This window comes from Cajanus cajan, chromosome 6, assembly GCF_000230855.2.
Source record: "Cajanus cajan strain Asha chromosome 6, NIPB_CcT2T_4, whole genome shotgun sequence".
NCBI classification, from domain to species: domain Eukaryota; kingdom Viridiplantae; phylum Streptophyta; class Magnoliopsida; order Fabales; family Fabaceae; genus Cajanus; species Cajanus cajan.
This window is the reverse complement of record NC_138522.1, coordinates 47514441-47528572: the sequence shown is the minus strand read 5'-3', so window position 1 is coordinate 47528572 and position 14132 is coordinate 47514441. Positions and strand designations below refer to the sequence as shown.

General features: G+C 29.8%; 1 protein-coding gene across 3 annotated transcripts; it reads right to left on the bottom strand.

Annotated features, from left to right (window-relative positions):
- Nucleotides 1-2778: 2778 nt before the first annotated feature.
- Nucleotides 2779-9607, bottom strand: LOC109796565 (uncharacterized). 3 transcript variants are annotated; one of them, XM_020356230.3, is made up of 8 exons: nucleotides 9347-9607; nucleotides 7914-8091; nucleotides 7444-7623; nucleotides 5602-5682; nucleotides 5356-5519; nucleotides 4504-4640; nucleotides 3783-3898; nucleotides 2779-3330 (listed from the first exon to the last, which is right to left on the bottom strand). In XM_020356230.3, the coding sequence occupies exons 1-8, from the start codon at nucleotides 9463-9465 to the stop codon at nucleotides 3082-3084; spliced, it is 1224 nt and encodes a 407-aa protein (XP_020211819.1). In that variant the 5' UTR covers nucleotides 9466-9607; the 3' UTR covers nucleotides 2779-3081. The 3 variants fall into 3 exon arrangements, with proteins under 3 accessions (XP_020211819.1, XP_082933390.1, XP_082933391.1); XM_083077264.1 differs by having other exon boundaries at nucleotides 7914-8152; nucleotides 9335-9591; XM_083077265.1 differs by having other exon boundaries at nucleotides 7914-8152; nucleotides 9347-9591.
- Between the last annotated feature and the right edge of the window lie 4525 nt (nucleotides 9608-14132).

Genomic DNA, 14132 nt, shown 5'->3' with positions numbered 1-14132 from the left:
AAAGGATAAAAATTATGAATTTTACTAGGGTATGTTTAGTAAAAAACTGAAGGAAATAGAGGGAGAGAAAGAGAAGAGAAAACATGTGAAGAAAAAAAGAAATAAATAAGAAATAAAGTAGAATAAATGTTTGATTGAATGAAAATAAAAGAGAAATGAAGTAGATGTTAATTTTATAAGAAGTTCTTGAATTAGTATTAATATGCAATGATAAATGTTTATTTCATATAGTTATAATTTATAATACTTTTGTATAGCAATAAACAAATACTTTTAATTATTAATATTATATTATAATTAAAATTCATAATATATATATATATATTAAAATATATATATATATATATATATATATATATAAATTATGTGTTAGATTTATAATTGTAATATGAGATTATTTTTAATTATTGATATTTTTTAAACGATGAAATTCAATTCATAAAAATTAAAATTAAAAAAGATAAATTGAATGGGATGGGAAGTTAAGAAAAATCCATAAAAATACAGGCAGAGAAGAAAATTAACAAAAAAAAAAGTTTTCTTTAAAGAATTATCCCTAAAATTACTCTAATTTAAAATAATTATTATAATTTATATGTATAAAGATATTTGAAAAATAATAAATAAAGATTATTTTTAATTTTATATATTATTTATCTTGAAAAATAAATAATACAAATTCTATATATAATCTATAATATATCATGTCACACTTCCTCTTACATAAGAGAAGTTTTTTTTTTTTTTTACTTCACTAAAATTATTCTTACTTCTCCCTTTCATCCTTTCTACCAAACCATCTCTCAAAATCAACTTTCACTCACTTCTCTTTCCTTTCCCAACTTCTATCCTACCAAATGGATTGTAAAGACAACTCAGATGCACTTATATACTTTTATTGTTGTGTTCTAATCCAAATTAAAGTTACACTTCAATAATTTATGTTTGCATTTGAAACTTTAATTATGTAGCTTTAATTTTGAACGGAGAATAACACTAAAAATATTTAAGAATTATATATAAATTTTGTTAATTGTAAATTTAAAATCCCAAGCGTGTGATTCAGTGGTAGGGGTTGATCCACGCTTAAGCAAGGTCAGGGATTCGAATCCTGCCTTATGTATGCAGCCCCGTTAAATCTTCTATCGGCGGTGAATACTCTAGGGACGAACAAAAAAAACCTTAAATTTAAGGATTTTGATATATTCATTAAGAGACTCATTTTCCCTCTTTCTTCGTCCCTCTCTCTTTTTCTTTCGGTTTATTTGTTTTACAAAATTTTAGGTAAATAGAAGTACGTGAAAAACAAGTGGAATAGAAAATAAATTTTTTTATTGTCTAGTAAAAAAGAGAATTGAAAGAAGATAACTGTGGTGGAACTCGAAAAAAAAAAAAAACTCTTCTCAAGGATAAAAAAAATTATGAAAGAAGGAGAAAAAAAAATTATAGGACTACTTAAAAAGTAAATGACAAATTTAACCTTTTGTTTTGAATTATATAAATTTGTTATTAGGAGTAAATATGTCTTTATAACATATACTTATTTTTCCTTTCACTACTGTTTCTTATTTATTTTCATATACACAACTTAAAAGTTTATTTATTTTCTTCTCTTTTCTACTTCTTTCTATTTCAATTTTTTTTTCTTAAAACATTTGATTATCCAAACAAAGCATTAGTGCATCTAAACTCATTCAACTATTAATTAATCCAAAGAAATAACAGTACCTTTTTCAACAAAAAAAAAAAAAAAAAAAAGCCGTACCAAAATCATTAATTAGATAGTTTTTCAATATACATGTGAGGATGAGATATAACACCATATTAAATAAGGAAAATGATTCAGCTTCCAATCGTGAATGCCGAAATTCTCTCTGAATGAATAAAATAATAATTTAAATTATAAAATATTAAATTAAATAATTAATTTATAATAAATTTATTAAAAAATATTAATATTTTGAGGATTCGAATCATAATTCGGAAATCCTTTCGAATTGTGTAGCATAACTCGTTAAATAAAGTCAAACATGCATGCCAAGGAGACAAACTTCTCAGTGCATTTAAAAGCGGTCTCGATGAAATAATATTGATTGAAGTTAATGAAAAAGTGCAATAACTGCCCGACTTATTATGCCATCAACAACTCTCAACTACTATAATTTTTCAGTTGTCACAGTACACAGAACCTTTGTTTGCGAGTAAATCAAGGGAGAAGCAGACAACACAGAACGTCTCTCTTAAATGGAATTACTGTGTCAGTTGTTAAAGGATTGCTTAAAAGCAGGGTGAGGGCTAAGATTTTTTCAGACAGACATGGGATATGGGATATTCAGCTTTCTAGTTTGTTACTTACTAACTTGGTACTTTACTTGTGAGTAGCTACCTCGTGTTAATGAGATTCTTTATGTGCTCCACAAGTAAGGTGTACAGATGACATCAATATCAATATATTTATATAACACAATACACTCACTAGTAAAAAGCAGTAGCGCAGAAAGGAAGAAACAATTTACCGAGTGCCACCGTAATACAGGATAATGATAATTCTTTGGTGCCAGTGCCACATGCCATAACCAACTTCAAAAATTAGGAACAAATATACACTTATAATATGGACTCATATATTAAATTAGATAATATGAAGTTCACTTCGGTTCTTTGTAACGTAAGTGCCACCGAAGCTTCACTAGAACCTCACAAATCTTGGATATAAGAAAATAAAATTTGGATGACGGCCCCTCAAATCTATACCCAAGAAAAAGAAAAGGTCCAATCAGAAGGGAAACTATAATGATTTCTTCAACTACTTTGTTAATGTGTCAAAGACAAGTGTTGAAATTGGACATGGTATGCATTTATATAATTTTGGTTCCCAAGTACATGTGATGTCTCTCAATAATCAAAGACACTCAACTGACTCAACACAAGAAGAACTGACCAGCATTACATTTGTGTTTGCTGGCTCTCTCTTTCTTTAGGCAGGGCCCACGGGACAGGGAACACCAACATAAATACATACTCAACAGTGGGCAAACAATGTAGCTATGATGCAGGTGCATTACTTCTAGCTTTAGTAAGTCATAGTTTGGAGGCATGAGTTGTAACTTTACTCAAGGCAGTTGCTGCTTTTGAACCAGATACACGTCCTAAATGCTTGCAGATGAAATCCCCAGCCAACATAAGCTTTCCAAGGTCAACATTGGTTTTCACTCCAAGTCCATTCAGCATGTAAACCACATCCTCAGTGGCAACATTCCCAGTTGCACCCTTGGCATATGGACAACCCCCAAGACCAGACACGGATGAATCCACTGTGCTGATCCCCATCTACAAAATAAATAAATGACCACATTTAACTAAATAGGAATTGTTATGAAACATACACAACAGTTCTGAATTTTCACTTCTTTCTACAAGGCTGTAACAAGATAGCTGTACATGGATTTCCATGTTTAAGCATGAAGTATAAACAAGTTTATTTTAGACTCCAAAGACAATTATCTTGCTTGGCAGTAGTAAACAATCTGGATCATCAGCAACAAAGCACTGCATCGTGGATGATAATCAAATTTCTTCAAATCAGAGAGTGAACACGACTTATAAATTTATAACAAGGGACAAGAGCACTGTCCAGCTTAACCACGTTGATTGAAGAGCTAAACCAAAATCTGAAGTTAAATTTGTGATGGTGATTGTGGGGGGATTAACCATAAAAGCACTAAAAAAGTCTTATGCATACAGGCTGTCACAAAATATCAGCATCTCGAAAAGTTATTTACCTGAAGTGAAATTAAAATATTTGAAAGCGCCTGACCGTAAGTATCATGAAAGTGGACAGCAAGCATGTCATCTGGAACAACACCCAGAACAGCTTCGAGCATCGGAATGACAGTACCTGTAAAGATGAGTAAGACTAAGTAAAATTCAGAAAATATGATAAACCGAAACAATCAGGATATGACCATAAAAGTGAATTAAAGTATATTAGATAATATCCAATAACTCATTAAACACTGCATTACTTTGTATGTTTTGACAACATACACTCAATTAATCTTCTAATCTGTGTTGTTTATAACTAAAGCTGATAGGATACTACCCAACACTATTAACATCCATTAAGGTAACAAGATTTAAAAAAGACAATGGCCTCTAGCGAGAAAGATGTCCTTTTTCTCACTTCACATATCTCAAACTCCTTAGATATAAAAATACCACATTTAAATAAATTCCTTCTTAATACATAAAAAAAAAAAAGGAAACTGATTTTGGGAAACATCTACAATGACCTCTAACATGGAACTATAGAATTTTTAATAATCCGGTTCCTCTGCATGCAATTCATCTTCTACACGGTCACATTACACTATAATTAATGAAAGGAGTCAGCCATATCAACAAGATCCATGGCCTTTTAACAAGTCAGATAAATACACCAGCATTGCAACCAAAGCCAAAATCGCTTGCAGAACACGAGACAACAAATGAAAGAAACATTACCAGGTGTGCCAACACCAATTGTATCCCCCAGTGAAATCTCTGAGCAACCCATCTCATGAAGTGATTTTGCCACATATGCTACTTTCGCTGGAGCAATACTTCCTTCCAGAGGACATCCCACAACACATGATATATATCTAAAGTATGAAATCAGTCACATGACTGATCATATAATTTACTATGGTGAATTTGAAATTTAAAGTGAAGATTAACAGAATTCTGTCGGAGATTATTGAAAATTTTTCACAGATAGTAATTCTAGGAAGGACAACAAGGAGTCTGGGACACTTTCTACCATCCACAAAACTATTTCTATAATCTAAATCATCTTTCAAGCTATGCCCTCATCCAACCAAATGTATATCCAATATTGAGAGGTCATGGTTGAAATTAATCTGATGATGAGAATACCATCACATATTGTCATTAACAAAACAATCAGCATCTACTTCAATCCAAATTGAATAGAAATCAAAACCTATTGTTTTACCTGATGTCACTAAATATAAACCCTAAAGCTAAATGAATCTATCAACATGGTAATTTGTGTCTCAGCTCAAGTTATTTTTCCACTGATAGATCTAAATAACAAACCTATAGAAAGCCATATAAATCCAGGTCAGAGTGGAAACATTTGATAGCCAACAATTGATGCTTCAAGAATATTATTAAGATATTTAGTCCCTCTTTTGTATTTTAACCAGTGCGTGTCCAGTAAAAGAAATTGACCATATATAGCAATAAGCCTTTTTGTTTAAACTAGAAGAGATTATAAACACCAAATTTCAGAAAATGCTAAAATTTATCCATTATTGATTGCAGAGATTGACAGACATCAATTGAAAATTATACCCGCGGACTGGGATCGAGAGGGATCTAGCAGCTGAAGCAATATCACGGCAACGAGCAAGATTATCCTCAATGCCACTATTAAGATTTGCTTTTGAGAATGATTCAGAAGCTGCAGGAAAAACAGCCACTTCTTTAGCTCCAGCAGCAACAGCTGCCTCAAAACCCTGGAAGAAACGGGGTCAGATAATCATGTCCGTCCACAGATTCTTAAAAAATAATATCTTTACCATTCAATGTAATTCTTACTTTGAGGTTTGGAGTCAAGACAGGAAACCTAGCACCTTCAACATTTTGAATTGCTGCCAATACATCAGTTGCATCTGCCAACTGAATTCAGTTAAAAATATGAGAAATTAGTTGGTTACATGATCCCATTATTCATTAAATATTGGGTCTCAAAAAAGTGTACAGTTGTAACACAATTTTGAAAAGACAACAAAATTCTTGACTAACACTTCAACATTAGGCCATAATCCATATGAAGAATTGAAGCAGTGAAAAAATAAAGTAGATTATCAAATTACGATTCCAATCATGAATTGCCAGACCAAACTTTGAATTACAAATCAAAAAATTTATGGGACCATAAGATTCAAAAACACAATGAAAAATAGATTGAAATGAATTACATATACGATGCATTATATAAAAATGGCTTGATTCAGAAACACAATGAATTGTGAATTATAAATCTTAGAACTCAATGTAATAATTTAAAACTAAGATTATGAATCAACTTAACCATAAATCTCAAAACAAATCATAAGTCGAAAGTCACAAGTCACAACTGAGTATGGATATCAACTTGTATGGAAGCTAATAAATAAATAACAACACATAAATAACCAAGTGAACTCATAAGTAATAATTTTTTTGTCTTTTACGAATGAGATGTAATAGAGTAAGCAAGTGACTGTGTGAAGCCTCTGTTTCAAAAGAATGAAAACAAAGCAATGGTACAACCAAATAGGTTGCAGAGTCATAAGAGTGACTATGTGAATCCCCAATTCAGAAGAATGAAAACAGAGCGATGGAATAATCACATAGGGTGGTTCAGTGCTCCTTCAGTTCCTTGTCATTTTAACAATTTAAGCTTATCTAACTTTTCAATTTCTTACATGAAAATTGGTGAAACCAAAGCAAAACAGAAAAAACAATGATGAATTGCAAATATTCATGAATGCACTGTGTAACTCAAAGCCATCTGCTTTTCATCACATGATAAGAAATGCTAGCTTGTCAAATCATATTAAATTGTGCATTTTAAATTGTGAATCATGCAATTCAAAGAATTAAAATACTTGTGACTCTAAGATATTTCCTCTATATGATGCAAAATGTTTGAAGACTCAACAATTTTCCTTGTTGAACAATTAGTCAATCATATAGATAAATTAATCACTATGTAAATGAATGTGTAATTAGTCAATCTATTTTAAAGAAAAATTGACAATTTCTCCAAGCTTTCCAGAAAAAAACAGTTAGTAATAACTAAAAGTTCGAACAAGCACATATGTGATGATATTTGAGTGCAATCCAACATCATGTCTCACTATCTAAAGGTGTACATTTTCCTTATCCATAAACCAGCTCATCAATAGCTCATTGTTACTAAAAAATAGTGAATTTTGCTGACTTTCTTAGAGTTGAATTTTGAAGAACCAATAATCAAACATGAAATTAAACAAACAGAAACTCACACCAAAACTGCAGATATTTGCATGGCAATATCACTCATAAATATCTAGCAGATGGACACCACTCCTTGACAAAAGAGAGAACATATTTCCCTGCTTTTTATTCATAAATTTATTCAAAAATGAATTACGTCCCCTCCTTAATGCAATAGAAGCTACTCATGCCATGGAACCTCATGATCACTCATTTATTTCAGAAAATTTGTAGAATGCTTCAAGAACAACTTTACCAGATAAATGTAGGAAAAGTAATCAAGATCTCTAAGTACACTATAAAGAATGTAAACGTAGTAAAAAATATACCAAAAATAAAAATAATGATAAAGAACATCACTAGGTTAAGGGGAAAATCACAAATGATTGATTGTTTCTACAAAAAATATTCTCTTACCTGTGGTACCCATTTTGGTGAGACAAAACTAGTTGCCTCAACCACAAGCAACCCAGAAGAAACCAGCAGTTTTATCAACCCAACTTTTACATCAGTAGGAATAATAGCCTTCTCATTTTGCAATCCATCCCTTGGACCAACCTCCACTATCTTTACATAGTCTGGAATATGTTTGAGAAGCTGAAGCATTGTACATATTATTTGTCATAAATTCTCCAACAATGAGACAATAAAAAAAATGTTAAAAGAAGCAAGAAAATGCTGAAGTAGACATAACTGAACCATCAAAACATCATATTACTTACATCAGAGTTGACTAGCATTTTTCTTGAAAAGAAAATTATATGTTCAACATGATAGCAATAATTATGTATCAAGTTGAGCATGTGTTATCTTCTTTGCTTAGCAACATATTCAAGTTACAATACATAATAATAGGGGGGGTAGTATACACATAAGATCAACTGCACCTTACTTGAGAACTCCTGTGTGTATCTATCATTGCGATCAGATGTAAAATGACGATTTACAACATAGGAGGCAGCATGATTATTGCCATTTAGCCTTGAAATCCAGTTCAGGCATTTAGACAAACCTTTTATATCATACTTGTCAAATGCATTCCAAACTTCTTTGTTTGAAATTTCCCTGGTTCGTTCAAGATTGACAAAGTAAAGAACACAATATTTAAGGTAATGGCCAATTTTTCCTAGAAAAAATAATTTAACAGTCATAATTAATTAAATCAGCAAGGAGTAAAATCAAACAATACATAATTATATTAAGTCTTTCTACAGTGCGCACACTCTCTTGTCCCAAACATTAATTTATCAGCATTAACATTTCCTTCTACACTGCAGTATATTACTTTGTAGGGAAACAAAACTGCACACGAAGATGGGAACACATACAAAAACACCATAGAGGAAACCATGGAAACACGAGTTTAATATGGTTTGGCAACTCTTACCTATGTCAATGGAAATGTCTCAAGAAATATGTTCCATCACAAATAAGCTTACAAGTTTTCCAAACAAAATTGAAAAACCCCCCTCCCCAAGTAGTGTATCATCCTACAAACCCAAGTCTCTCATTCAAGAATTACTGGGAATGGTAACAATCTTCTCACACAAGAGACTCTCATATCTCTTACACCCATCTTCTGGCTTAGGTACATGACTGCATCTTCAGTTTGGGCTTGGGGTGACTCTTCTCATGTCAGTGACCTCTATTTATATTGATGGAAATGGCTTCTAAAAAGACTTTCAAGAGTCGCTTCCCTATCACTAGGATGGACTCCGATACCGACTTAAGAATGTGGGTTTGAACACAATTCAACTCCACGGAATCAATAAGGTGATGATTATTTTCTGCTTATATATTGTTTTAACTTTACCTCTAGCCAACACAATACTTGGTTTTCCCCAATATAAAAAGCTACAACTTGTCCTCGTTTACCCATCAATTTGTATTTTGCCAAGTAATTACTAGGTTTGGAGAGACGATCATACATAAAGTTCATCATTTGAGTGGATTTAACTGAAACCTAGCTAAGAATGACAAAGTAACCAACCCATCCGGCTTCTACCAATAAATATCTTAAAATCACGATATAACTGACTATAGACTAAAATAAGCTAAAATTTCCAGTGTGCAGTACCTCCAACTTATCTAAATGAACTATCCTCCAACTTCTGGCATGAAGTATGCATGCATTGACCATTCAGAGAATACTAAAATAGCTCAATAAGAATTCAATTAAACAGAAAACAATAATCAATCAATTGGTTTAACTTTGAACACTCTACACAACAAAACCCAGAAAGAGCAAACTCATTCCAACTATCTCATGACCCCAAAATTGATCTTCCAATCAGAGGAAAAGGGTTACCAGCAGAATTACCGAACATGAAGAGATTCAGCCCCAGAAGCAGGAAATGTGTGAGAAGCAGCAGAACCAATAATCAGTTGCGGAGGACGGTTCGAGAATCGACCCCTTTGCAAAATCTTATGCATAGCCATTGAAAAACAAAGGAAACTCAATCGATGAATGAGAATTGTGATGAGTGTTGTTGGATTAGGGAGAGAAACAAAAACATTGAACAACAATGACTTGGATAAGGACAAATATTACAATTATGTTACAATCTGGCTGATTGCCCATAGTGGGCAATTTACGAAGTTATTTACGTAACTGGGTCTCTTTTTAAATAATGGACACTTTTAGGATTGTTTATAACGGTGTCGCTATAGTTCACATTAGGTTCAAGGAAGTCATGAAAGCCATGTTGATAAAGTCGCTACAGCCCATAGCTACATTAAACGGTTTGACTGAAGTCACTATAGCCTATAGCACCCCATTTTTAATATAAAATAAAAATTCTAAAAAAATAAGTAAATAATTTTTTTAAAAAATACGAATATGTAAAAGTGGCGCTATGGCCTATAGCGACACAGTATCGCTATAGACCATAGCGCCACCAGTTAAAAATTAAAATATATTACAAGAAAAAAAAAATATAACATAAAATAATACAGAAAAGATAAATATATAAATATCAATTATAAGAACTTAATAAAAAAAAATTAAAATCTAGAAAAAACAAATTAAGTAAATTATTTATAAAAAAACGTAAAAAAATTGTGGCGCTATGTCAAATGAATAATAAAAAATAAAATTTGTAAAAAAGAATTTAAGTTAATAATTAAAAAAAACAAAAAACAAAAAATACTAGTGGCGCTATAGGCCATAGCGCCACTTTTAAAAATAACAAAAATACATAAAAAGGAATAAAAAATATATAAAATTAAGAAATTACAAAAAATATACATTTATAAATATAATGTTATTGAAATGAATAATAAAAAATAAAATTTGTAAAAAAGAATTTAAGTTAATAATTAAAAAAAAAAATGTTGGTGACACTATGGCCTATAACGACACTGTGTAGCTATAGGCCATAGCGCCACTTTTAAAAATAAAAAATATACATAAAAAGGAATGAAAAATGTATAAAATTAAGAAATTACAGAAAACATACATTTAAAAATATAATGTTATGTGAAACGAATAATAAAAAATAAAATTTGTAAAAAAAAAATTAAGTTAATAATTTAAAAATAATAATAATAATAAAACGCTGGTGGCGCTATGGCCTATAGCAACACTGTGTCTCTATAGGCCATAGCGCCACTTAAAAAATACATATAATTTAGTTTAAAATTAAATTTTTACATACCGTAATTTTAATTTTATAAATATATAATAAATAAACTCAGTTTATTATTTTTATTTGACATTTCTATTATTTTCGTTTTTTTTCTTTCTTATAGAGTGTTGCTATGGACTACATCATTTTTGTTAGTCCATCAACTGTGGTGGCCCAGCCTATAGCGACACCAATGTGACTCATTCCAGTCCAACTTACACAAAAAAAAAAATTTGCCACGTGTCACGGGTGTCGCTATGGCCCATAGCGACACCGTTGTAAACAGCCCCAAAGACGTAAATACTTACAAAATAGCCCCATTTACGTAATAAAGTTTTAAAAGGACCCCACTTTGGTAAAAAGCCTTACAATCTTTACCTGCACCCGATTTGTTCAACAACTAACATTTCATATATTTTTTTAAAAATAAAGTATAATTAATGAAAATTATAAATAAAATTAATTATGTTTTTAGTAGTAATTACTTTTTTCTCCAAACTTAAAATTTATGTTTTTGTATCTATAATTTCAAAAAAAAAATTCTGTTTAAGTTCTTGTATAATTTTTTTAGTTACTCAAATTTAAAATATGTATTTTAAATCTTTAAAATATAAAAATTATTATTTTAATATTTAAATTTTTAGTTAATCAAATTGAATAATTCAAATTTTATTTAAAATATATATTATATTTTAAATAATTGTTATATTTAGTCTTAATATAAATAAATAGAGTTAATTATAAATTATAAAATTATATTAACAGTATGATTTTAGTAAGTTTATCTATATTTATTCCGTTTAATAACTCATGTTCTACATCAAATTTCAACAATTTAACTGTTAAATTTAAAAATTTTAATGCATAGATCAAGATTATAATTTTAAAAAAATTTGAAAATTATTTGATACTTTATTTTAGAATTATTTATCAATTTGAATTAATCAAATGAAGTGTCAAATAATTTTTTATTTATTTTTTAAAATTTTTAGACTTTATCTATGCATTAAAAACTTTAAATTCAACAGTTAGATTGTTGAAATTTGATGTAAAACATCAAAATTAGACTTACTCATAAAGTAAATGAATCATTTCTTATATATATATATATATATATATAACATTGTGTCCATGATTATTATTATGTTTACCATCTAATCTTTTCTTTTTTTAATTATAACATACAAGACATACATATAACTTATAGTTAATGATTTTCATGAAATGATTTATTAGATGTAAAAATGACTTTAGACATCCTAACTTCCTTTATCTACTAAATTACTCATGTGATTTCTATATCACAAACATTAAAAGAATAAAGGACCTTTAAAATTTGTGCTCCATATTAAATACATGATGTCATACGATTACTTTAATTGAGAAAAATCAAGTGTAATCGCCTGATCCTTGAACACTTGGAGTGTGAAAATATGAGTGACCTAGTTAACATAAATATTAACTTTGAAAATCTAAGCTCTAATTAGACTTGTATAATTTTCAATGTTTTGCTCGTACTTTTATTTCTTTAGCCTGATTTTATTGATTTTCATGATTTTCACGTGTTATGGTGATTACTCAAGGACAAACATGTATCTAAGTTTATGGTTGTTAGGTGCATTGCATCTCATGTCATGTATTACATAATTCATGTGACTTTGCATGTATTTTGTGTTAATTGAGATTAGTTATACTCTTGTTTTCCTTTTTGTCATTTTGGACTCTGAACTCTTTTTATATATGTGTTTATTTTAGGGATATTGTTATCATATAATTTAGCCTTAAAAATTGAAGATTTAGAGCTTGAGTTGAGAAAAAAAGAAAAGTAACAAACTTGAAAAGTTGAAAAAAAAAACGAAAGAATTAACAATAAATGAAAAGGAATTTGAAAAGAATTTTTATAATTTAAATTTAATTGTACTTCAACTTGATTTGTATCCTAACTACTGACTATAAATAATTTGTTTAAGATTAAGAAAAAGATTATGAACAAATTATTTTTTACCACGTAGATTATTATTAGAGTAAAATGATATCTCTAATAATAAGTTATTGTCCAATATAAGGATTGAATCCAAATTCTTAATTTAAGAATTTAAGTATTGAATCATTTTAACTAACAACTTTTACCATCTCATTTATGTTTTTCTCTTTATTATTATATTATTATTTAATGAAGCATTTGATCATAATTTTTTAATAATTTTAAAATAGTAGGCATGTCGCATGGAGGTTTACGATTATGTGTCTTGATTCAAATAATTTGTTTCTAAAAAGATTTCTTTAATTTAAAAGTCTATGTTTCGTTTATTCTCGTCTATTAGATTACAAATTTCATTATTACAAAGGAAGACCAGCTGCTATTATATTTTCTGTAAAAATATCTTAAAATAATAATACATTAATAAGTTTAGTATGTGCGTCTCTCTACTTTACATTTAATATAAATATAATTTTTTTTGTGTACACATTATTTTTTATACTTTAAACTTTTTTAATAATAATGAATAAATATCTAGAAAAAAGTTATACTATATAAAATTTTGATTTATAATGTTAGAATAGTGGATTAAGCATAACTCAACCCTACAAAACCGGCTTATATGGTGAGGGTTGCTTTCCACTTATATACTATTTAATTGTCTAATCTCTAGTCGATGTGGGGCTTGGGTTTTTCCCAATACACCCCGTCCAGCATTATTAGGCTTGGTACGTGGATAAATGGTGGGTGGCCCTTTTTAATGATCTAAGATTGGCGGGACTTGGATTCTTTCTAATACACCCCCTCTTGCCTATGAGGCATACATCAATGGTGGGTGACCCATTTTTAAAGTGGATCTAAATGGCTCTGATACCATGTTAGAATAGTGGATTAAACCTAACTCAACCCTCACCTTACAAGCTGGTTGTGTAGGGTTGAGTTAGGCTTAATCCACTATTCTAACATATAGTAAGTGTATGTAGAAAGAAAGTCTCATAATGCCTTTTATCCAGTGGTTATTTATAGTGGAGAAGAAGAGAAAATGTTGAATGGGGATGGGGCTTCTTGTAGAAGTTGATTTGTCAGTATTTGCAATTGGGCTGGATAAAGACCCAACAGAGAAAAGGCTTGGTTGATTGGGCGCAAGGGTTACCCAATTCCTTAAATTTTGGCTTTAATCAAATCTATTCAATTATCAATGCTTCGTTGCTTCTGCTCATAACAGTAATACGTCATACTCACCAACTCATTCGGCCCATTTATGATTTATTCCATTCTATTTATTTATTTATTTACTTACTAATGACAGAGAGATAAGTAATGTGTGTGTGAATCCGAACAATGATACACTATCAAAAAACGTATTCCGAATCATGTTCTGAATATTAAAATAGTAATATTTTTAAATAAATTTATTATAAAATAATTATTTAAATTATTATATTAATCGTTCAGAATGAATTTGGGAAGATACATTCGGAGCTGTATCATTTTTGGTG

Bases quoted from the DNA above. Each gene is read 5' to 3' on its own strand.
- LOC109796565 (XM_020356230.3), bottom strand. From the start codon at position 9,465: ATGGCTATGCATAAGATTTTGCAAAGGGGTCGATTCTCGAACCGTCCT. The intron at 7,624-7,913 runs GTGCAGTTGATC...ACAATGCTTCAG, and splicing joins CACAGGAGTTCTCAAGTAAG to CTTCTCAAACATATTCCAGA. The intron at 4,641-5,355 runs GTATAATTTTCA...TTCATACTTTAG, and splicing joins CTCTCGATCCCAGTCCGCGG to ATATATATCATGTGTTGTGG.